The sequence below is a fragment of the Muscardinus avellanarius genome (assembly GCF_963383645.1).
Source record: "Muscardinus avellanarius genome assembly, chromosome: 14".
In the NCBI taxonomy this organism is placed as follows: Eukaryota; Metazoa; Chordata; class Mammalia; order Rodentia; family Gliridae; genus Muscardinus; species Muscardinus avellanarius.
Genome location: NC_137800.1, coordinates 9892983 through 9916447, shown reverse-complemented (window position 1 = coordinate 9916447; position 23465 = coordinate 9892983). Strand labels below are relative to the sequence as shown.

At 48.1% G+C, this 23465-nt stretch overlaps 1 protein-coding gene across 2 annotated transcripts in view; it reads left to right on the top strand.

Moving 5' to 3' along the window:
• Positions 1-23465, top strand: part of DPYSL2 (dihydropyrimidinase like 2) — a gene marked incomplete at both ends in the record, with an annotated part of 102018 nt that overhangs the window by 7149 nt on the left and 71404 nt on the right. The window contains one exon of one of the 2 annotated variants that reach the window (XM_080709863.1): positions 23139-23177. The exons of the other annotated variant lie outside the window; for it this stretch is intronic. Coding sequence (XP_080565989.1) covers positions 23139-23177 — 39 coding nt within the window. Of the gene's footprint in view, positions 1-23138; positions 23178-23465 lie in introns of those variants that run through there. 2 annotated transcript variants of the gene reach the window in all.

The following is a 23465-nucleotide window of genomic DNA, read 5'->3' as shown; positions in this document are numbered from 1 at the left end:
TTTCTTTTTTCTTTCTTTCTTTCTTTCTTCCTTTCTTTCTTTCTTTCTTTCTTTCTTTCTTTCTCTCTCTCTCTCTCTCTCTCTCTTTCTTTCTTTCTTTCTTTCTTTCTTTCTTTCTTTCTTTCTTCTTTCTTTAACTGGGGATGGAACCCAGGGGCATTCTACCTCCAAGCTACACCCTCAGCCCTACCTACTTTTAAATTTTTTTATTTTTTATTATTTCTTTATTTTTTTGGTGGTACTGGGGGTGGAATCCAGAGGCTTTGTACCTCCAAGCTATACTTTCAGACCTATTTTATATTTTATTTGGAAACAGGGTCTCACTAAGTTGCCAAGAGCCTCACTAAGTAGCTGAGGCTGGCTTCGAACCTGCGCGTTCCTCCTGTCTCAGCCTCCCAAGTGCGGGGATTGCAAGCTACAAGCGTGCGCCACCACACGCGGCTTTTATTCTTTATTTTGAAACAGGGTCTCACTGAGTTGCAAAGGGCCTCACTAAGTAGCTGAGGCTGGCCACGAACCCAGATCCTCCTGTCTCACCTTCCCAAATGCTGGGATTACAAGCGTGCGCCACCACACCCGGCTGGTCCTGACCTTTCTAATGTTGCATAGTTCACACTCTTGGCTCCAGGGCATGACAATCAGGGGTTGGCCAGCCAGTTTTCCAGCCCTGATAAAGACAGGCTAGATAGTCAGAGGAGTCCCTTGATGCAAGTATCTCTCCCTCCTTCCTTGAGAAAGGAGAAAAACTGGAATTGATCACACATTCGATTGGACACAGTAGCACACATTTGTGATAACAGTTCCTTGGGAGGTGGAGGCAGAAGGATTATGATTTCAGGAAACTTAGATAAGTCCTGTCTTAAAAGAAAAGGGCTGAAGATTAGTGGTAGAAAGTTTACCCAGCAGCTGGGCATGGTGGCGCACGCTTGTAATCCCCGTGCTTGGGAGGCTGAGACAGGAGGATCGCACAGGTTCGACCCCAGCCTCAGCTACTTAGTGAGGCTTTCAGCAACTTAGTGAGACCCTGTTCCAAATAAAATATAAAATAGGTCTGGGAGTATAGCCCGGAGGTAGAAATCCCCTGGGTTTCCACCCCCAGTACCACCAAAAAAAAAAAAGTTTACCCAGCATGTGTGAGGCCTGGCTTCAACACACACACACACACACACACACACACACACACACACACACATACACACACACACACACACACACACACTTGAATTTCGAGGAGGATGTTAGGATGGAGGTTTCTTCTCTCAGTCCCACTGCAGTCCCACCCCAGAAAACCTTGCTATTTATGAGGCATTGCTTAAGGCTAGAATGTGCCTTTCTATTCTAGATTCTAGACTTTAGAGTGTGCAGAATCTATAACTTAAAATATTTCCTCAATAGCCTTTGATATAGGCATTATTTCTTTTCTGCAAATAAGGAAACATATTTAGTGATATTTAATAACCTGATTTCTAAGGTCTTTCTATTTAGTAAGTATGTAAACTTAAGATTTGAGCCAAGGCTAACCTAGTCTGTCACTCCCTCCCTCCCTCCCTCCCTCCCTCCCTCCCTCCCTCCCTCCCTCCCTTCTTTCCTTCTTTCCTTTCAGTTTCCTGAAAATGACATATGTTGTTCTTATCTATTGCTGAGTAGAATTCCATTGTGTGTATGCCCTATAATTTTTTAATCAATTTACCTTTTTTGTGGTAATGGGGATGGAACCCAAGGGCATTCTACCTCCGAGCTGTACCCCCAGCCTAATTTTTTATTCTTTTTTTTTTTGAAATAGGGTCTCACTGAGTTGTAAAGGGCCTCTCTAAGTAAATGAGGCTGTCCATGAACCCCGATCCTCCTGTCTCAGCCTCCCAAATGCTGGGATTACAAGCATGCGCCACCACACCTGGCTTACTTCCTTTATCTTTTGATGGACACCAAGGTTGATTTTATGATTTGATTACTGTGAATTGTGGTGCTATAAACATGGATATGCATGTACTCACTATAATATTCTGATTTCAATCCTTTTGGAAAGATACCTAGAAGGTGGGTGTGGTAGAGAACGGTTGTAATCCTAGTGCTTGGGAGGCTGAGACAAGAGGATCGCAAATTCATGACCAGCCTCAGCTACTTAGAGAGGCACCTGCAACTTAGTGAGACCCTGTTTCAAAATAAAGAATAAAAACTAGGGCTGGGGGTGTAGCTTGGAGGTAGAATGCCCCTAAGTTCAATTCCCAGTACCACAAAAAAATAAAAGAAGTAGAAAAGATATAGCTGGATCACATGGTGTATCCATTTCTAATTTTCTGAGGAGCTCCACACTGATTTCCATAATGACTGCACTAATTTGCAATTCTACCATTAGCGTAGAGGAGTTCCTATTTGCCCACGGCCTCGCCAGCATTTATTGTTCTTGGACTTCTTGACGATTGCTGTCATAATTGGGGTTAGATGGAATCTCAGCGTCGTTTTGATTTGCGCCTCCCTGATTGCTAATATTGTTGAACATTTTTCCGTATATTTATTGGTCCCTTGTATTTCTTCTTCTGTGAAGTGGTATTTCTTCCACTACACCATCCTGTGGCTCAGTTAGGCTGCCAGTGATGTGTCGTGAACTAAAAGGTACAATTTAGGGAGTTGGGGCTGTGGCTCGGGGGTAAAGCGCTCCACCCGCGTGATCAAGGGCTTGGGTTCCGTCCTCAGCACCCCCCACACACACCTATTTAGTAGGCAGAATAAAATTGCCTATCCTGCTGAGCTTTTTATTTTCCTATGGAGTAGGCCTGTTCTAGATGCTCCATGTGTACTATTTTATAAGCCCTATGCTGACTCTGCTTAAAGTAGGTGCTACTGTTATTTTTATTTTGCAAAAGAATATCTGAAGGTAAAAGAAACGTGTAAAGCAACTTGCTAATAAGATGTGAGAGGCAGGATTTGAATCCAGGACTATGTGACCAGTGAGCTTCTTAAACACTGTGATGTACTGAATTGCTTTCCGGTTATTACTTGATTATTCTTGATTATTACTTGATTATTTCTTCTCATTTTATCACCAAGGCTCAAGCCTCACTAAATAGCCGAGGCTGAGCTGGGCGTGGTAGCGCATGGAGGATTGTGCGGGTTCTAAGCCAGCCTACTTTTTCTGATTTTTGCTTTTTTTCGTAGTGTGCTCTTTGAAGTTGTTATGAAGTTGTTCTGTTGATTTGTCTCTATGAACGTGACCTGAACTGCTGCTATTCTGTCCATCATTAAAAAAAAAAAGAAATGTCTTATTTCTTATTTTATAAAAAAAAAAAAAAAGGAATGTCTTCAGATATTGCTTGGACACAGGCCAGCCCTGACAGTATGAATGACACCCCTTTCTAAGATTAGAGAAATGTGATGACAGTATTATTTCTGTACTTGACGTACATCATTGTCTAAGTCATTTGAGGTTTTTATAATAAATTATCATAGGCTGCGGGGCTTAAACAAAAGACATTTACGTTTATTTATTTATTTTTTTGCAGTACTGGAGATGGAAACCAGGGCATTCTACCTCTGAGCTACACCCCTAGCCCTATTTTTTTGTTCTTTCTTTGTTTTTTTAAATTAATTAATTAATTAATTAATTTTGCCAACTGGGGATGGAACCCAGGGACATTCTACCTCCAAACTACACCCCAGCCCTGTTTTTTTATTTTTTTATTTTATTCTTTATTTTGAAACAGGGTCTTACTGAGTTGCCAAGGGCCTCACTAAATAGCTGATGCTGAGCTGGGCGTGGTGGCGCACGGATTGCGCAGGTTCTAAGCCAGCCGTGCTGGCTTAAGAGACCTTGTTTCCAAATAAAAAGTATAAAATAAGTCTGGGAGTGTAGCCCAGTGGTAGAAGGGTTTCCAGGAACCCCAGTACCACCAAAAAAAAAAAAAAAGAAAAAAAAGAAAAAGAAAGAAAGAAAGAAAGAAAGAAAGATAGATAGCCAAGGCCATCTGCGAACCGTGCGATCCTCCAGCCTGGGCCTCCCAAATGCTGGGATTACAAGGGTGCACCACCACGCCCAGCTCTTTATTCTTTCTTTTGAAACATGGTCTCACTGAGTTGCAGAGGGCCTCACTAAGTAGCTCAAGCTGGCCGCAAACCTGCGATCTTCCTGTCTCAGCCTCCCAAGTACTGGAGTTACAAGAGTGTGCCACCATGCCCACCTTAAAAATGATTTTCTTGGTGCAGTATAATTAGGCATCAGCGTGAGGTCCAAAGTGACGCACACGTACCCCACTCAGCACCCGGTGTGCTCCCCTCTGGATCCCACCGCTTCCCTTCCTCCCTCCTCATACATCTTCGTGAGGTTGGTAATGACCCCTTCCCGTGTGGCTGTAACTAACATTCCCTATAAATTTTGGAGTGGCTTTGTTTTCTCTTTTTTTCCTTACACGGACTCTTTTCAAGATTTTTTGTTTATTTGTTTGTTTTGGGTGCTGGGATGGGCCCGGGGCCTTGCATATGCTAAGCCCATGCTCTGCCATTGAGCTACACCTTCAGACTTGTGTTATTAGGGTAGTATGTTTTACACATCTTTTAGAATATAGAAGGCTTTCTCCTTTGTTGCCTGGAATGTTTTAAATAACAAGCGTACTGCTCTTTGAGGGTCTGACATAGTGTTCTCAGAAGAAATAACAGGGCTCGATTTTTTTTGTGTTGGTACTGGGGATTGAACCCATGGGCATTATACATCTCAGCCCTAGTTTTTTTTTTTTTTTTTTTGGTGGTACTGGGAATGAAACCCTTCTACCTCTGGGCTACACTCCCAGACCTATTTTATATTTTTATTTGGAAACAGGGTCTCTTGAGCCAGTGAGGGGCTTCCAACCTGCGTGATCCTCCTGTCTCCACCTCCCAAGTGCAGGGATTACAAGCGTGCGCCACCACGCCCGGCAGCCCTAATATTTTTATTCTTTAATTTGAAACAGGGTCTTGCTAAGTTTTGCAGGGCCTCAAGTTTGAGGCTAACCACAAACTTGCAATCCTCCAATCTCAGCCTTCCAAATATTGAGATTACAAGCAGGCGCCACCATGCCCGGTTGGAAAAATGGTTCCATCAGGACAGTGGAGAGTTTCCTAGGGTTGGGGAGAGTCCAGTGGCAGAATGAGCACTTGGTGGCTGTGGCCAGAGTCAAGATGAAGGGCGAGAAGGAGGGAGCGCTGTGGACATGGAGAGATGAGGATGGTCAGAGCGACCTCACAGGCAGACGTCCTCGGGACTCGCCCATCCCCCGTGGATTTATGGATAGCTCGACACGCGCCAGGCTCTGTCCCAGGCTCGGGGGACACAGGGGTGAACAAAGCGGGCAATGATACTTGCTTTTGCCTGGCCGCCTGCTAGTGGAGGAGGTGGAGGAGAGAGACCGACCATAAGTGAAATACACAAAGATCTTAAATAATATTTTGGGTGTTGGTGGCTGCAGCCTTCAAATGCAGGTAGGACAGAGAAGAGAGGGGGAAGTGCGTGGACAGCCACCCCACTGAGAAGGTGCGAGTCCTGCAAAGACTGCGGGAGGTGTTGAAGGAGCTGGCCTCGCAGTGTGGGGAAGTGTTCTGGGCAGGAGGACAAGTTGTGCAGAGGACTTCAGGAAAAGACTGTCTAGAATATTTGACAAATTCCAAAAGAGATCAGTGAGGCTACAGCAGGATGGGCCCACAGCAGGATGAGCCCAGGGGAGATGGGCGGTGTTGGGGGGCCAGGGTCTGTATGGCTTTGTTAGTCATCTTAAATATATTGGGTTTTGCTAGGCTTGGTAGTGCATGCCTGTAATCTTAGTACTGGGGAGACTGAGATGGGAGGATATTAGGTTCAAGACCAGCTGCAGCAACTTAGTGAGCCTCTCGGAAACCTAGAGAGACCCTGTTTCAAAAACAAAACAGAGCTGGGTGTGGTGGCGCACGCTTTAATCCCAGCATTTGGGAGGCTGAGACAGGAAGATCGCACAGGTTCGAAGCCAGCCTCAGCTACTTAGTGAGGCTCTCAGCAACTTAGTGTGACCCTGTTTCCAAATAAAATATAAAAAAATAAGTCTGGGAGTATAGCCTGGAGGTAGAAAGCCTCTGTGTTCCACCCTCCGTACCACCAAAAACAAAACAAACAAGCAAAAAACCAAAACAGAGTTGGGCGTGGTGGCGCACACTTGTAATCGCAGCTTTTGGGAGGCTGAGACAGGAGGATCGCGGTTTGCGGACAGCCTCAGTTACTACTTAGTGAGGCCCTTTGCAATGCAGTGAGCCCCTGTTTCAAAAATAAAGAAAAAGCCAGGTGTGATGGCACACGCTTGTAATCCCAGCATTTGGGAGGCTGAGACAGGAGGATCGCAGTTTGCAGACGGCCTCAGCACTTAGTGAGGCCCTCTGCAACACAGTGAGACCCTGTTTCAAAATAAAGAATAAAAAAATGGGGCCGGGAGTGTAGCTTGGAGGTAGAACGCCTCTTGGTTCAATCCCTCGTAACCACATACAAACACGAGAAAAAAACCAACCAAACAAACAAACATGTTGGCTTTCACTTTGATGAAAGGGACCCAGGACCTAGAGACGGGAAGGCACAGGCTGACTGAGGCCTGGGGAGAGGCCCTGGTTTGCAGGGGCGTGGTGAAGGTGAGGAGGCCACGGCAGGTCACGTGGAGGGGAGGTGGCCGGGTGCCCTGGGAGGGCAGCGCGGGAGCAGGGGACACAGGTACAGTCGGTGAGAGGTTCCGAGTGGGGGCCCTGGTTCAGCGGGGGAGGACTTGACCGTCTCCAGGCTTCCCATTTGGATAGAGTGAGATCTGGAACCACACTTGGGGCGCCTGAGGAAGAGAGGCTTCAAGAGAGCCAATAAGTAAGCTTTACTTTGGACATTTTGAGTGCGAGGTGCCTGGGGAGTGGAAGGGGACATTTCCGGGGGTGTCACATGCAGGCTTTGAATGAAGTACAATGCTTTCAAAACCAAGGTCAGTGTGCGTGTGCGTGTGCGTGTGTGTGTGTGTGTGTGTGTGGCACTGGGGATTGAACCCAGAGGCATTCTACCTCTAAGCTAAACCCCCAGCCCGATTTTATTTCTTATTTGGAGACAGGGTCTCACTAGGTTGCGGAGGGCCTGCAGCTGTCCATGAAACCCGGGTCCTCCCGTCTCAGCCTCCTAAGTACTGGCATTACAAGCGTGCGCCACCACGCCCAACTCAAGGCCAGTTTTAGAAGGGGAGCAGTCAGAGACCAGGTTCCGCAGGAGATGAAGGAAAATCGGGAAATCACTGGCTGATGGTGACGCTGGGGACGCCAATGCCGCGCGCAAGGCAAAAGGGGAGTCAGGGTTTAGAGCCAAGGCTCATCTTAGTCCACTCTGTATTGTGACAGCCACAGACCTGAGGCCAAACACGCCACACACCTTAGAAGGAATGCCCATTTATGTCCTCATACTTCCAGGGTCTGAAAGTCCAGGATGGAGGAGGATGCAGCTGCTCTGGGCTCTGGTGCCATATCCTCGTGCACAGAAGGCAGAGCGGCCACCAGCTCTGTAAGCCTTTTGCATGGCGGCGCTAATCCCGCCAAAACGCCTCCCCAGAGGCCCGACTCCCCATGCTGCTGCACTAGAAATTAAATTTAAATTTCCAACATGTGGATTTGGGCCAGAAAACAAAATAAGGAGCAGATGGTTGGGGATTTGCATTTTTTTTGGGGGGGCTTGAACTCAGGGGTTTCTACCTCCAAGATAGACCCCCCACCCCTATTTTTTTTAATTTTTATCTTGAAACAGGATCTTATTAGGTTGCCGAGAGTCTCACGACTTGCGGAGGCTGGCCACAAACCTGTTACCCTCCTGTCTCAGCCTTCCAAATACTGGGACTACAAGTGTGCACCACCCCGCCTGGCTTGGTACTGGGAATTGGACTCCGGGGCGCTCTACCTCCAAGCTAGACTTTCAGTCCCATTTTTAAAAAATTTTTTATTTTGAAACGGGCTCTTGCTAGGTTGCTAAGAGTCTCATTACTTGCTGAAGCTATTCTCAAACATGTGATCCTCCTGTCTCAGCTTCCCAATTACCAGGATTAGAGGTGTGTGCCGCCATGGCTGGCTGACATTCCAGTTTCATTCCTGTGCAGGGCAGCCCAGGGGCCAGGTTGTAATATCCCTGGATAGTGCAGGGGCTGCTTTCCAACCTGTGCCACCCAGCTGGGAGTGGGCTCCAAAGAGATCTGGGGGGTGGAGATGGGCGTAGTAAACGTGGAGGTGGTCCTCGAAGCCCCAGGTGGTGATTGCTCAGGGAGAGGGTGTAGGCTGGGTGAGGGGAGTTAACCACAGGACCACCCAGCCTCATCACCCTGACCTGGGGCACAGGAGGAGAAGGGTCCCAAAACATGGAGAAAAATTGCCAGAGGTGTAGGACTTACAGCAGGAGGCAGTAACGTCACAGGAGAAAAAGCACTGATTTTGGGGTCTTCTAGAGCTGTAGATAAGTTGATTATTTAATTATGGATCTTGGTGGTAACCAATGTGGGCCCTGGTACTGCATGGGATAGAGAACCCCTATTCCATAGCTGTTGAGAGCAAGAATGGGGCTCAGTATTAACAGGTACTAATCAGATGGCTCCTTTGTGTTAATTAAGATTTAAAAAGTTAAGAGAGAGGGAGAGCTGGGCATGGTGGTGTATGCTTATAATCTCAGTACTTGGGAGGCTGAGACAGGAGGATTGCACAGGTTCAAAGCCAGCCTCAGCTGCTTAGTGAGGCTCTCAGCAACGTAGTGAGACCCTGTTTCCAAATAAAGTATAAAATAGGTCTGGGAGTATAGCCCGGAGGTAGAAAGTTCCTGGATTTCATCCCCAATACCACACACGCACACACACACACACACAAAAAAAAAAAAAAAAAAAAAGTCAAGAGAGAGAGAGCCGGGCATGGTGGTACATGCTTGTAATCCCAGTACTTGGGAGGCTGAGACAGGAGGGTTGCAGGTTCAGGACCAGAGCAGCAGCACCTTAGTAAGGTCCTCTGCAACTTAGTGAGAGCCTGTTTCATAATGAAACATGAAATAGGCCTGGGGGTATATCCCAGAGGGGAGACTGCCTCTGGGGTTCCGTCCTTCCAACCCCAGTAAACACGTGCATGCACGCATGTGCTCGCGCGCGCACACACACACACACACACACACACACACACACACACACACGTCAAGGGAGGGAGGCTGAGAAGACATTTCAACAGTGCAGATGGTGGACCGTATCCAAGGCAGAATGCACTGAAGTGAGGAAGAAGAAGGCGGGCTGTTGGGTGCTGTTCTTGTGGAGGGTGGGAGGCGAGGTGCAGGGGCGGGCGGGGCCTCACCTTGGTGTCCTTAGAGAAGACAGGTGTGTTTTCATGGGTCCGGTCACAGCCAGGGCCCATGGGCATTTGTGTGCCCCTTGCCTTTGGTTAGGTGGGCCCGGCCACATTTGTGCAGCGAGGGGGAGGTGCCAGTGGGGCTGCAGGAAGGGCTGTGGGGGGCTCCCTGGTGTGGCAGGAGGTGCCAGGCTGGACACAGTCCTCGAGGCTGACCAGGGCCTCCTCCTGCAGTGTGGCTCTGGGGTTGGAATGCAAGGCGCTCGGGGAAGCTGATACCTGGTGGGCTCCACCAATCCCAGGTAAAAGAGCCCTACTTGATTTTTTTTTGTGTGTGTGTGTGTGCTGGGGATGGAACCTGTTTTCTATTTTATTTGGAAACAGGGTATCACTGAATTGCAGAGAGCCTCACTAAGTAGCTGAGGCTGTCTTCGAACCTGTGCGATCCTCCTGTCTCAGCCTCCCAAGCGCAGAGATTACAAGTGTGCGCCACCACACCCAGCTCCTACTTGACTTTTTATGTGGAAGCAGAGTCTCACTATATTGCTGAGGCTGGCTTCAACCTGTGATCCTCCTGTCTCAGCTTCCTAAATACTGGGACGACAGGCATGTACCACCATGTCCAACTCTGTACTACTTTTTAAAAAATCCACTCAGTAGTTGACAGAAATCTGAGTCGTTTCCACTTCTGAGATCTTATGAGCAATGCTGCTCTGAACGCTAACGGGTAGCTCGCGGTGCGGACGTGTGTTTTTGTTTGCCTTAGTTGTACACCAAGGGGTAGACTTGTTGGGTCACTTGGTAACTCCACGTTTAACTTTTTGAGGAACTTCCAGACTGTTTTCCAGTGCAGCTGTATGACTTTAGATTCTCACCAGCAGTCTGCGAGGGTCGCAATTTCTCCATATCCTTTGCCAATGCTTGCTACTGTTTATATTTATTTATTATTATTATAATTATTATCATGTCTATTATTTTATTAGAACCAAACTACTGGGAATGAGTTAGGATCTCTTGTGGGCTTTCCTTTCTTTCTTTCTTTCTTTCTTTCTTTCTTTTCTTTCTTTTTCTTTCTTTCTTTCCCTCCCTCCCTTTTCTTTCTTTTCTTTTCTTTCTTTTTTTTTTTGCAGTACTAGGGGTTGAACCCAGTGGCATTCTGTCTCTGAGCTACACCCCCAGTCCTATTTTTTATTCTTTAATTCTTTATTTTGAAAGAGGGTCTCACTAAGTTGTGGAGGTCCTCACTACGTAGCTGAGGCTGGCTGTGAACCCGTGATCCTCCTGTCTCAGCTCCCAAACACTGGGATTACAAGCGTGCGCCACCACGCTTGGCTTTTTTAATTTTTATTTTACTTTTTGTACTAGGGATTGAGCCCAGGGGCATTCTGTTCCTAAATTTGTATAATAACTAAACTGTTCCTAATCTAACATATTGTCTCCTAATTAATTCTCTCTTTCTCTCTTTTTGTACTGGGGATTGAACTCAGGGGAATTCTACCTCTGAGCTACACTCCAGACCCCCCCTTTTCAAACTCCTCCCTCCCTTCCTTCCTTCCTTCCTTCCTTCCTTCCTTCCTTCCTTCTTTCTTTATTTTCTTTCTTTTTTTTTATACTGTGGATGGAATTCAGGGGCATTGTACCTCCAAGCTATGCCTCCAGCCCTATTTTATTTTTTTATTTGGAAACAGGATGTTGGTACAGTGCTGAGGCTGGATTCAAACCCGCCACCCTCCTGTCTTAGCCTCCCAGGCATGTGCCACCATGCCAGCTCCTTTTGTCGTTTTAATTTGTATTTCCCTAATGATTAATGTCACTGAGCATCTTTCTCCATGCTTACGTGGTTTGCATCTCTGCTTTGGAAAAATGTCTATTGCAATCTTTTGCCCATTTAAAATTATTTTTTATTTATTTTTATTTTTTGGTGGTACTGGGGGTGGAACTCAGGGGCTTTTTTTTTTTTTACCTCCAGGCTACACTCCCAGACCTATTTTATACTTTATTTGGAAACAAGGTCTCACTAAGTTGCTGAGATCCTCACTAAGTAGCTGAGGCTGGCTTTGAACCTGTGTGATCCTCCTGTCTCAGCCTCCCAAGAGCTGGGATTACATGCCTGGCTGCCCCCCCCCCTTTTAAAATAGGATGTTTTCCTTTTTCTTGTTGACCTGGAAGAGTTTTTATATGCTCTGGATACCAGGCCCTTGTGAGATGCACGCTGTGTAAAACTTTTCTCTTGCTCTGTGGCTTGTACTTTCCCTTTCTTGCTCTGTGCTTGATGTACAGATGCCTTTAATTTTGATGAAATCTAATTCACCTTGTTGCTTGTGTTTTGTCTTCTATCAGAAAAACATTTCTTTTTCTAAAAAAAATACTTTAAGAAACATTTCTTATCCAAGGTCACAGATATTGATAACCGTGTACATCTGTATGGTTTCTTCTCAATATTTTATAGCTGGGCGTGGTGGTGCACACGTGTAATCCAGCATTTGGGAGGCTGAGACAGGAGGGTCTGGGTTCACGGATAGCCTCAACTACTTAGTGAGGCCCTATTTCAAAATAAAGAAGAAAAAATAGGGCTGGGGATGTAGCTTGGGGGTAGAATGCCCCTGGGTTCCATCCCCAGTACCACAAACAAACAAACAAAACACGTTTTGTATTTTGGTCTCCTACATTTAGAATTTATTTTACTTATTTATTTATTTGGTGGTACTGGGGTTCCTGGAAACCCTTCTGCTTTGGGGCTATACTCCCAGACCTATTTTTATACTTTTTAAAAATTTGGAACCGGTCCCTTAAACCAGCTTCAAATCTGCGCGTTTCTTCTGTCTCCGCCTCCCAAGCGCGGGGATTACAAGCGTGTGCCACCACGCTTGGCTACATTTAGATTTTAGATATATTTTTTCTTTTCTTTTTGTGGTACTGGGGATGGAACGTGGGGGCGTTCTACCTCCAAACTACATCCCAGCCTGATTTTACTTTCTGTTTAGAAACAGGGTCTCACTAAGTTGCTGAGGTTGGTCTTGAACCTGTGATTCTCGTGTCTCAGCTGCCCAAGTGCTGGGATTACAAGCGTGAGCCACCACACTCAGCTTAGCATCACCGACAGCTTGTCTGAGAATCCTTGGTAGGCATTGGGCACCGTGCTAAGCCACTTACAAGTATCATTCAATTCTCACACAGATCTGTGAGTTAAAATGATACTGTGGTATTGGTGCCTCCTGCCTGGCATGCAACCTTGGCCAACTTACCCTTTCAGTGTATGGCTGCTAGTTTTAGCAAATAAAATACAGGGCACTCAGTTACTGTTGCATTTCAGATGAACATCAAGTAATTTTTAGTTTGTTTAGTATAATTATGACCCATGCCATATTTGGGATATACTTCTACTCAAAAAATTCTTCTTTGTTTATCTAAAATTCAAATTTAGGCTGGGTGTGGTGGTGCACGCTTGTAATCCCAGTACTTGGGAAGCTGAGACAGGAAGATTGCAGGTTCTAAGCCAGCCTCAGCATTTTAGTGAGGCTCTCAGTAACTTAGTGAAACCCTGTTTCTAAATAAAATATAAAATAGGTCTGGAGGTGTAGCATGGAGGTAAAAGGCCCCTGGGATCCACCCCCAGTACCACACACACACAATAATTAATATTTAGCCAGCTGTGGTGGTTCACACTTGCAATCCCAGCATTTGAGAGGCTGAGAAAGGAGGATAGCCTCAGCTACTTAGTGAGGCCCTTTGCAACTCAGTGAGACCCTGTTCAAAATAGAGAATAAAAAATAGGGCTGGGGGCCTGGGATGTAGGCAAAGCGCTTGCCTGGCAAATGCACCGCCCTGGGTTTGATCCCCAGTCCAAAAAGACAAAAAAAAAAAAAGACCCCCTTTAAAAAATAAGCTAAAAAATAGGGCTGGGGGTGTAGCTCTAAGGCAGAATACCCCTGGGTTCCATCCCAGTACTGCATAAACAAATAAGTAAATGAATAATAAAAAATAAAATAAAATAGGGCTGTGGATGTAGCTCGGAGGTAGAATGTTCCTGTTCCCTGGGTTCAATCCCCAGTACCCAAATAAATAAATCGATAGATAAAATAAAAACCAAACAAAAACAAAACTGTCTACTGATAAATGTAGCTCTGGGAGCTCTCTGGAGGAACTCCAGAAAGCTGGTGGACACAGAAGCTGAAATTACAGCATAGAACAGCGCAGCAAGCTTCTTCTCCCCAGCCCCACACCATCAGTGGCTCTTGGTGCCCTTGTGAACCGAGATGGATCTCACAGGCGCAGCCTCCCCTCGTGGGGGTAAAGAAGAAGAGCAGGGAGAGCTGGAAACCAAGGTGCTGTGCCTCCCCCAAAGGGGCGGCTCTGCTTTACCCCTGCCAGAGAGGAGTCCACTGCAGCGCCCCACCCCCACCGCCCACCATGCCAGAGCTCCCGCCTCTCTCTGGCAACCACACTTGTACCCCAGGCGGTAGCATCAAGGGCAATCTGTATGCCCCGGTGCCTGGGATGCAGGCATTATCATTATCAGTGCAGAAATGTGCCCCAAGAGGGACCTGTCCACCAGGACTTCTTCACGCGGGCAGGGGGAGACCACAAGGACCCCAGCATCCCTCAGCACTGCCGCGTGCATCTGCAGCCTGGCCCTGAGAACCCTGCAGTCTTGGCTAATGCTGCTGTCAATGAACAGGCTCCGCACGGTACACCGCTGCACCTGCCGTGAATCCAGGGCTGGCCCTGTGCATCCCCAGGACAGGAGCCCCAGATGGAACCTCGTGACCACCTGTGGATAAAAGTCCTTAAAAAGAAGAGGTGACCCAAACATCAGTGCAAACAGGCAGACATTGATGCAAAGCTGCAAGAAATATAAAGAAAATGCCAGGCGTGGTGGCGCACTCTTGTGATCCCAGTGCTTGAGAGGATGGGACAGGAGGATCGCACAGGTTCGAAGCCAGCCTCAGCTACTGAGTGAGGTTCTCAGCAACTTAGTGAGACCCTGTTTCCAAATAAACTATAAAATATGTCTGGGATATAGTCCGGAGGTAGAAAAGTCCCTGGGGTTCCACCCCCAGTACCACCCCCCCAAAAAAATATATATAGATATGGTCCTATCTTCCATATATATATATATAATTTTCCTATCTTCCTTTTCAGTCCTCCTCAGTCTCCATTAAAGATATATATATATATATACACACACACACACATACACATATATATCTATCAAGGAAATATCTATCAAGGAAATATGACATTACCAAAGGAAGACAGTAATTTCCTAGTAGTCAACCAAAGAACTTAAAGACTTGTACATTAAAAATTGTAAAATTAGCTGGGCATGGTAGCACACACTTGTAATCCCTGCGCTTGGAAGGCAGAGACAGGAGGATTGCGCAGGTTCAAAGCCAGCTGTGCTGGCTTAAGAGACTCTGTTTTCTTTTTCTTTTCTTTTTCTTTCTTTCTTTCTTTTTTTTTTTTTTTTTTGGTGGTACTGGGGTTCCTGGAATCCCTTCTAACTCCGGGCTACACTCCCAGACCTATTTTATATCTTTTTATTTGGAAACAGGGTCTCCTAAGCCAGAGCAGCTGGCTTTGAACCTGCGTGATCCTCCTGTCTCCGCCTCCCAAGCGCGGGGATTACAAGCATGTGCCACCACGCCCGGCAAGAGACCCTGTTTTCAAATAACAAAGTATAAAATAGGTCTGGGAGTGTAGCCCGGAGGCAGAAGGGCTTCCAGGAACCCCAGTACCACTGAAAAAAAAAATGTAACACTAGAATTACAGATGTGCGCCACACTGCACCCAGCTTGGCTGGCTAATCTTTGATATGGATGCCAGGAATGCACACGGAGAAAGGACAAATGTTGGCAAGTTTGTGGAGCACCAGGAACTCGCATACTTTGCTGGTGGGAATGCAAAATAATACAGCCACTCTGGGGAAGAGCTTGGCAGCTTCTTGGGAAACGAAATGTCTTTCAGCATGTGGTCAAGCAGTCTCCCTCCTTGATACCATGACAGCTTATGTCCATACAAATCTCTACAAAACAAAAAACATGCTCACAGAAGCTTTATGTGCAAAACCCAGGAATGGAGGGAATGGAGCAACAAGCGGTGGTGCATCTAGACACTGGACTCTCATGAAGCGGTAAAAAGCAATGAGCTAAAAGCCATGAAGCGATTCGAAGGAGCCTTAGATGTTCATGGCTGAGTGGGAAAGCAATGAGAAGGCTACATGCTGTGCATACCAACCGCTTGTTTTTGCTGGTGGTGATGTATCCATTACCCAGGAGTTGTTGGTATTGATGTATCCATTACTCATGAGCTTCCTTCCTCAGCTGCTTGGTCCTATCTTCCTTTTCAGTCCTCCTCAGTCTCCATTAAAGAGCTGTGGCCAAGAGTCCCCTGACTGTACACATACCTAATGAATGCTCTGCAGGCCTGACCTCCCTGTGATACTTACCATGATCGCCTCTACTTTTCTCTTCCAACAGCTGGTAATATTTTAATGTCTAATAAAGTAAGTCATAAAGTGGTTTATATAGTATGCTCCTGTTGCTTAAATGAATAGACTTTATTTTTAGAGCAGTTTGAGATTTATAGAAAAGTTGAAGCTGGGCACAGTGGCACAGGTCTGTAATTCCAGTACTTGGGAGGCTGAGGCAGGAGGATCGCAGGTTGGCGGCCAGGTTCAGCCACTAAGTGAGTTGCTCTATAGCTTAGTGAGAGCCTGTTTCAAAATTAAAAAATAAAATGGAGCTGGGGGTGTAGCTCAAAGGTAGATGCCCCTAGGTTCAATCCCTAGTGCCTCCCCCAAAAAGAGCAGAATGTATCGAGTGCCTTCCACCTTCTCTTTCTCACACATAGGTACAGTTTCCCCTATGATCAACATGTCAACGGCATGCATTAGTGTGATACACTTATAACTTCTGTGCCCATATTGATACATTATTATTGCGTAGTTCACAGCAGGGTCCCTCTTACTGTTGTCATGTATCCACCACCCCAGTCTCACACAGAATCCTTCCAGTTCCCTTGTAATTTACCTATAACCACTTTCTTCCGCACACGCCTGCAAACACTGACCTTTTTGCTAACTCCATACTGAGGAGTGAAACTGACCGAATAATGTTACGTGCAGGTAGAAGTATGTAACAGCAAACCCCACTATTATGCATAATCATATTACATGTCCCATATGACATATATTTTATAACAAAGATTTCAGTTCAAGGCGTTTCTTCATGTATTCATCTAGTAATTCTTCACCCCCATATCCATCTCTTCATCCATCATCCATTGACGTATCCATCTACCCACTCATCCACGTACATAACCATTATCCGTTACTCTAACCATCCACCCAACCATCAGCTAGCTATCCAGTATCCATCATCCACCCACCTACCCATCCATCCATCCATCCATCCATCCGTCCGTCCGTCCATCCATCCATCCATCCATCCATCCTTTTAGGATTTGTGTGCCTATTGTATGCATGGCCCTCTGGTAGGTGCTGAAGAAAGAAGCCAAAGATTAAAAAGGGCTGGTGGTGCAGCTTGGGGTAGAATGACCCTGGGTTTAACTCCCAGCCTGCCCCCCCCCTCGAGACAGTGCAGGGAACTGTGAAAGACGCCCTTCTAGAAGTCTGAACAGGATCCAACGGGGAACAGCCATCACCAGCTCCCTGTGATGGCTCAGGAATGGCTGCACAGAGGTCATGGGGTGAAGGTCAGAGGCCATGAGTATCCTGGCAGAGGCAGGCCCTGGAACAGGGACAGAGGCTACAAACAGCCTGACCTATTCTGATATGAAGATGATGCCCTAGTGACCAGTGACCTTGGGTGGAGATGAAGGGCATTGCCCCCTCCCAGTCTCTCAAGCTCCCCAGGTTACAATCTTTCTTTCTGTGCCCAACCTCAGAGTACCCTGTTCACTAATCTAACTTAATTTCTAATATCACAAAGGAGCAGAAGGAACCCCTTGGGTTCTCCCGTGGTCAGCACCTACACGAGTTAATTGTTGCCCATAGATGTAGGGCTTTGCTTAAAGGGCCCCCGTGAACCCGATGTGCTTGTAGCAGTGATTGGTGGTTGATTCTCCCAGCGCCTGCCTTTCATGTTGGTGTCTAGTGAGGGTCCTGTGGGGCTACATGGTGGATCCTGGGCATGCTCAGAAGTTGGAGGGAGACCAGCTTTTAGGTTCCTGCCACTCAGGCAGAGAGCCCCAGCCAGGTTAGGGTACAGGAGCCGGCAGAGGGCTGGCACCCAGCAACAAGTGCCCTCAGCCTGTGCCATGAGCCTGTCCGCATGTCTGTCCACTCTTCGTCCCTCCTGTGTGAATGCCTGGTGTCACACGGAGCAGACTGCAGGAAGAGCTGTGGACACATCTCCTGATTCCCCTTTGCACAGATAAGCTCAACCTGAAGCTGGGTGGGGATGGGGAGGGAGTGGAGAAGGGAAGAAGACCAATTTGATTAGAGGGAAATACAGAGTTTTCCTGAGTCTTTATAATATCCTAATGCACTGCCGCAAGACTGAGCTAATAAGTCACCCCAAAGAGGCCTGCAGGGAACCGACCGGAGGACAGCGCAGAAGCCACCGGTGTGCTGGAAAAGCGAGCGGTGCTCAGTACCCGTCCAGGGCTGATTCTTTGGAGACTTAAGCTTCTGAAATTTACACCTTCTCCGTGCTTCATTAACCCTTTTCCTTAGGTTTCCTCGAAGCTTGGGAGCTGTGTTTAAAGCACTCAGTGCTCCACCCAGGTTCCAGCTGGTTCCCTAAAAACTCCAGTCCTTCCTTACTGACTGTAGAACACGTTCTAGTACGCAGGTCTGTCGCCGGAAGGCACACAGTTAAGCGATAGTGATAATGTTTACTGCTCTTTCAGAAAACGGTATTCTCACTGGGTAAGGAGCAGGCCACCGCTGTGCTCCGGGGAGTGGAGGAAATTCCGGGCGGGGAGTGAAACCTTTGTTCTAGTGTGGGTTTCTGTAACTTCCTTTTCCAGATATGGAGGTTGGGATGGGCCGGGTCTGTGGTTCAGCATTCCTGGGTCTTACTGCAGGAGGCCCTGGTCAGGAGGGCTGAGCTGCAGCCGTGCAATTCTGATGGACACACAGGTTGAGGGACAAGTGACCTCTATGGCCCTCTCCAGGCAGAGAAGCTACTATTCCAGGGGAAGGTTGGAGCCCCCCACACACACGCTATTGGCCACCAGAGGGCAGACCTGAGGCAGGATGGCCACAGCAAGATGCCCTGCGCTTCCATCTGGGACAGAGACCCCAGGGAAGATCTGTAGTCACGGAGGATGGGAAGCAAGGTGTGCAATGCCGGGGTCCTTTGGGAGGTATCTGTGCTAAGTACAGGCAAGAGGAGAAGGCCTGGGCTTACCATAGGCTGCAGAGTGCACACAGCCGCACGCCTGGATGCCCAGAAAATTTGGACAGCGGAGCCTCTTATTGTCACGCAGCGAGGATACATTCGGCACCCGACAGGCGTGGCCCACAGACTGTCTAGTTCTTGCAAAAGCAGTGGGTCACCGGCCCTTGGCTGTCTGTGCGCCATCAGGGCCACATACACGGAGAAAGCAATCATGGTGGCCTGATTCCATCTGCAGCGAAGAAGCGCGTCCCAGTCGGTGCCCTTTGTGTTTGGCAAAGAAGGACTGTGGCACCTTCTCTGTCACCGCAGTTGTTTAGCCTTGCCTGCAGGCTGCGCCAGAGGCCACAGCCCTTGCCCAGTGCGGCAGCCTGGGGATTTGTGGCTTTCTCTTCTTGGCCACAACGAGGCTCCATTCTCGCTGTCGCAGTTTGTCTTGGAGTTTCCCAACACTGCAGCATCTGGGCGTTGCCCTTCAGCAGAGCTGGGGTGGGGTGGGGGCGATGCAAAAGGGGAAGGTAAAGCCCAGATCCGTGGTGGGTGAGGCAGGAACGGATGATCCTGAGGAACTGAAAGAGCCAGTCTCCGTGGAGCAGCGGAGTGATGTCCTCAGCTCCCCGGCTCTACTTTCCAGCGGGCTGGAGGATGGGAACACCTTAAAAATCCAGCCAGGCGAGGTAGTGCACATCTGCAATTCCAGGGCTTGGAACGACGAGACAGAAGGACTGCAGGTTCAAGATCAGCCTCGGCAGCTTAGTGAGACTCTGGTTCAAAATTAAAAACTTAGAGCCAGGCGCACGCTTGTAATCCCTGCGCTTGGGAGGCTGAGACAGAAGGATCGCGCAGGTTCGAAGCCCGCCTCCGCTAGCTTAAGAGACCCTATTTCCAAATAAAATATATTAAAAAAAAATAGGTCTGGGAGTGTATCACGGAGGTAGAAGGCCTCTGGGTTCCATCCCCAGCACCAGCGTGCGCACACACACACACACACACACACACACACAAACACACATTAAAAACTTAAAAGGACTGGGGGTATAGCTTGGAGGTAGGATACCCTTGGGTTCAATCTCCAGGAAAAATAGATAAAAATCCAGATTAGGTATTACACCCCCCCCAATCACGCATCTAGCCCATTGTGAGCTTTGTAGGTCCCTGTCCCGCTGAGCCCCCTATGAGGCCGAGACACAAGAAAGACCTTTGAAAGACGGGTTCTGTGTGAGCTCAGACTTTAAAAGGAAGGGAAATGGTGCTTATCCCAGTGCTTGGGAGGCTGAGACAGGTGGATGGCAGTTTGAAGCCAGCCTCAGCTACTTAGGCCCTTTACAACTCAGTGAGACCCTGTTTCAAAATAAAGAATAAAAAAAAGATAAGGCTGGGGGTGTCGCTCAAAGGTAGAATGCCCCTGGGTTCCATCCTCAGTACCGCAAAACAAAAAAATAAACAACCCCCCCCAAACCCTCAAAATATTCTATGACAAATTGGTAAATAACAAGATAAGATATATTTAAATCCATTTAGATCCAACAAATCAGGAACAGAAAAGTATTAACAGGAATATAAACAAACACTATAATTAGGGGCCTTTTTTGTGGTACTGGGGATGGAACCCAGGGGCCTTTTACCCCCATGCTACACCTCCAGACCTATTTTTTTATATTTTTATTTTGGAAACAGGGTCTCACTAAGCTTCCGAGGCTGGCTTCAAACCTGCGCAATCCTCCTGTCTCAGCCTCCCAAGTACTGGGATTACAATGTGTGCCACCACGCCTGGGTTTGTTTTAAATTAATTTAAAAAAATGTTTTTTTTTCGGTACTGGAGATGGAACTCAGGGGTATCCTACCTCTGAGCCACACCCTGAGCCCTATTTTATTTTTTGTTTTTAGTTTTTGTAGTACTGGGGATTGAACCCAGGGGCAGTCTACCTCTGAGCTACATCCCAGCCCTATTTTATTTATTTATTTATTTTTTCTTATTTGGAAACAAGAGTTTCACTAAGTTACAGAGGCTGACACTGGCCTTGTCTCAGCCTCCCAAGAACTGGGATTACAGGTGCGTGACACCACATCTGGGTTTCTTGGGATTTAATAGGACCCTCCTCCTCCTGCCTAGGGGTCCTTCCTGACTTTCTCAGATAGGAAGGCCTATTATTATTATTTTTTTTTCAGCCTTTTATTTTAAATGGTGCTCTAATTTATATTGTTTATACCTAGTTATACTCCAGAAATAGTTTTTGAATCAAAGTACATGTAATTTTCTTTTAAAATTCTTCAAATTATTTTTCAAAATATTGAATCAACTTAGAATTCTCTTAAAAGAATAAACATGCTCGTTTTTACTTAGTTTCATGTAATACACAATTTTTTATTTTTATTTTTTAAACAAATTTTTTATTGAACATAAATGGTATACATTTAAACTATATTTGGTGCGCCCCCCCCCCCAAGGCCTATTTTATACTTTGAGAAGACTCTTTAATCTTTAGGAGCAGACTCCACCATTTGGGAACATCAGCCCACTTTTCTCCTGCATATTGGACAGGCCTTTTTTCTTTCTTTTTGTGGTACTGGGGATTGAAGCCAAGGGCATTCTACCTTCAAGCTACATCTCCAACCCTACTTTTTTTTTTTTTTATTTTGAAACAGTGTCTCCATGAGTTGCCGAGGATGACCTGGAACCTGCCATCCTCTGTCTCAGCCTCTCAAATTCTGGGATTACAAGTGCGCACCGCCACACCCGGCTTCTGTTTTACTTTCAGGATGCACAGGTACATGGGCTTCAGCCTGGAAACACAAAAACAGCCACCACAGCTGCCAGCGCGGCCAGGTGCAGAAAGACACAGGGACACGGGGCACACTACCCCAGGATTATTTTGCATTTATCTGGCTAATCTTTGCTGAGCAGGTGTGAGCCAATTAAATGGACACCCCTCCCCCCTGCCCAGATCACGAAGGATTGTATGTATTGTTTGATCTCAAGCAGCCCTAAAGCCAGGACAGCCCAGATGTTTTAGTAATTGTACCTGCCTGGGGAACCTTCCAAGGGGTGGGAGACTGCCCGGGATCCCCGGGCCACTTTTAGGCCGCAGGGGCTCTAGAGTTAGAGAGCATCACGGCAAAGCCCAGAGTTCCCAGGCCTGTCCAGTCGCCAGAGGCCTGCTTAGATGCACACTCTGGGAGTCAGGGCTTGCGCGTGGTTTTGAACTCTGGGCCCACGGGGGTTTCTCCATGACTCAGTTTCTCCCTCCTTTGGGATATAATAAGCTCTCCTTTTTGTTCCTCTTCCTTACAGCTCTTTTGGCCATCTGCGTTACGATGCGCCGCTCTGTGCACACTGCAAAGCCGCAGGGCTGCTGGGGCGCTGGAATCCCCATAGCTTTTACTGCTCAGATCTGCAAACCCCTGGGAAAGGCGCGGGCGCCCAGCCTCCCGAGGGGGCTGGGGTGGGTGTGCGTGCCCAAAAGGGCGCGGAGGGCCCGGATCTGGCCTCCCCGCCCCCTCTGCAGGCACCGGTAGCTCCCTAGGCTCCGGTGGCCTGCAGGCAGCTGGCGTCCAGGGCGGCGCCTCCAGGCCCCGCGGACCCGGCTCTCCCTCCCAGCTGCCCGGCAGTGGATGCTGCGGCCGCGGAGGCCCGGCCTCTGCAGCCTGGCCTCGGTCCCCAGCAGCGCAGGGCGGGGGAGGCTCGGCCGGCCGGCGGTGCAGTCGCGCGCTCGCCGCCAGCGAAGCCATTGGCTCGGCGCAGTCACCCCACGCGGGCTGCAGCGGCGGCCTCCGCGGATTGGCGCGCCGGCAGGCGTGTGCGTGCCGCCGGCTGCACCGAAGCCCCTCCATCTCCGGCTTGCGCCCCCTCCCCCGTCCGGAGCGACCACCCCGCCATTGTCCCTGCCTTGCAGATGCTGCATCTGGGGCCGCTGCCAGCCCGAGTCCCCGCAGCCCGGGCCCCAAAGAAAGGGCGCGAAAGGCGCGCGCTCCCCGCTCGGGCGCACGCCCCGACCGCCGCCCTCCGCCGCACACTGCAGCAGCGCGCGCCCCGCCCCGCCGGGCTCATTTGCATATCCCACGATCCTGGCCAATGAGTGCGCGTCTCTCTCGAAGCGGATGGCTTTTGCCTGAGAGGAAAGGGAGTGGCTGGCGGCGCATGCGCCGCGGTGGCGGACTTGAACCGAGGCTTTTATTGCTGTAGTTTATTTCCACCCCCTTCCCTCCTGTTCTCTCTCCCTCTCTCTCTCTCTTTTTTTTTCCGCCCTAGCTGGGGCTGTGTTGGAGGAGAGGAAGAAAGAGAGACAGAGGATTGCATTTGTCCCTTACGTTCCTGAAATTTGCTACCAAGCAAGACCAGCGGAGGGGCTGTAGCTTTTTTCAATCCTGCAAAAATAAATACCCGAGTCCCTTTCCCAGCATTTTTTTTTTTTTGCTTTAAAGCTGCCCTCTTGAAATTATTTTTTTCCCAGCAGAGAGATGTCTTATCAGGGGAAGAAAAATATTCCGCGCATCACGGTGAGTTGGGGTCCTGGGGAAATCTGCGTTCGGCCAGCAACCTTTTGTGGCAGAGCATCTGAGACATATTTAAAGGAGGGGGTGGAGGGAGGGAGCCCCCCCACCCCCGTTGCTAACGAAGACGATATATCGGCGGTGGGAGACGCAATTATGATCAAGAATTAGACGGCCAGGTCCTCTGTACCCTTTCATTGTGGGCGGGATGCTGCAGTGCTGGCCTTCGGGGCGTAAGCAATGGATGTCAGATTCAGTATGCACGGCACGGTGGGAGCTCGGACATTGTTCTCC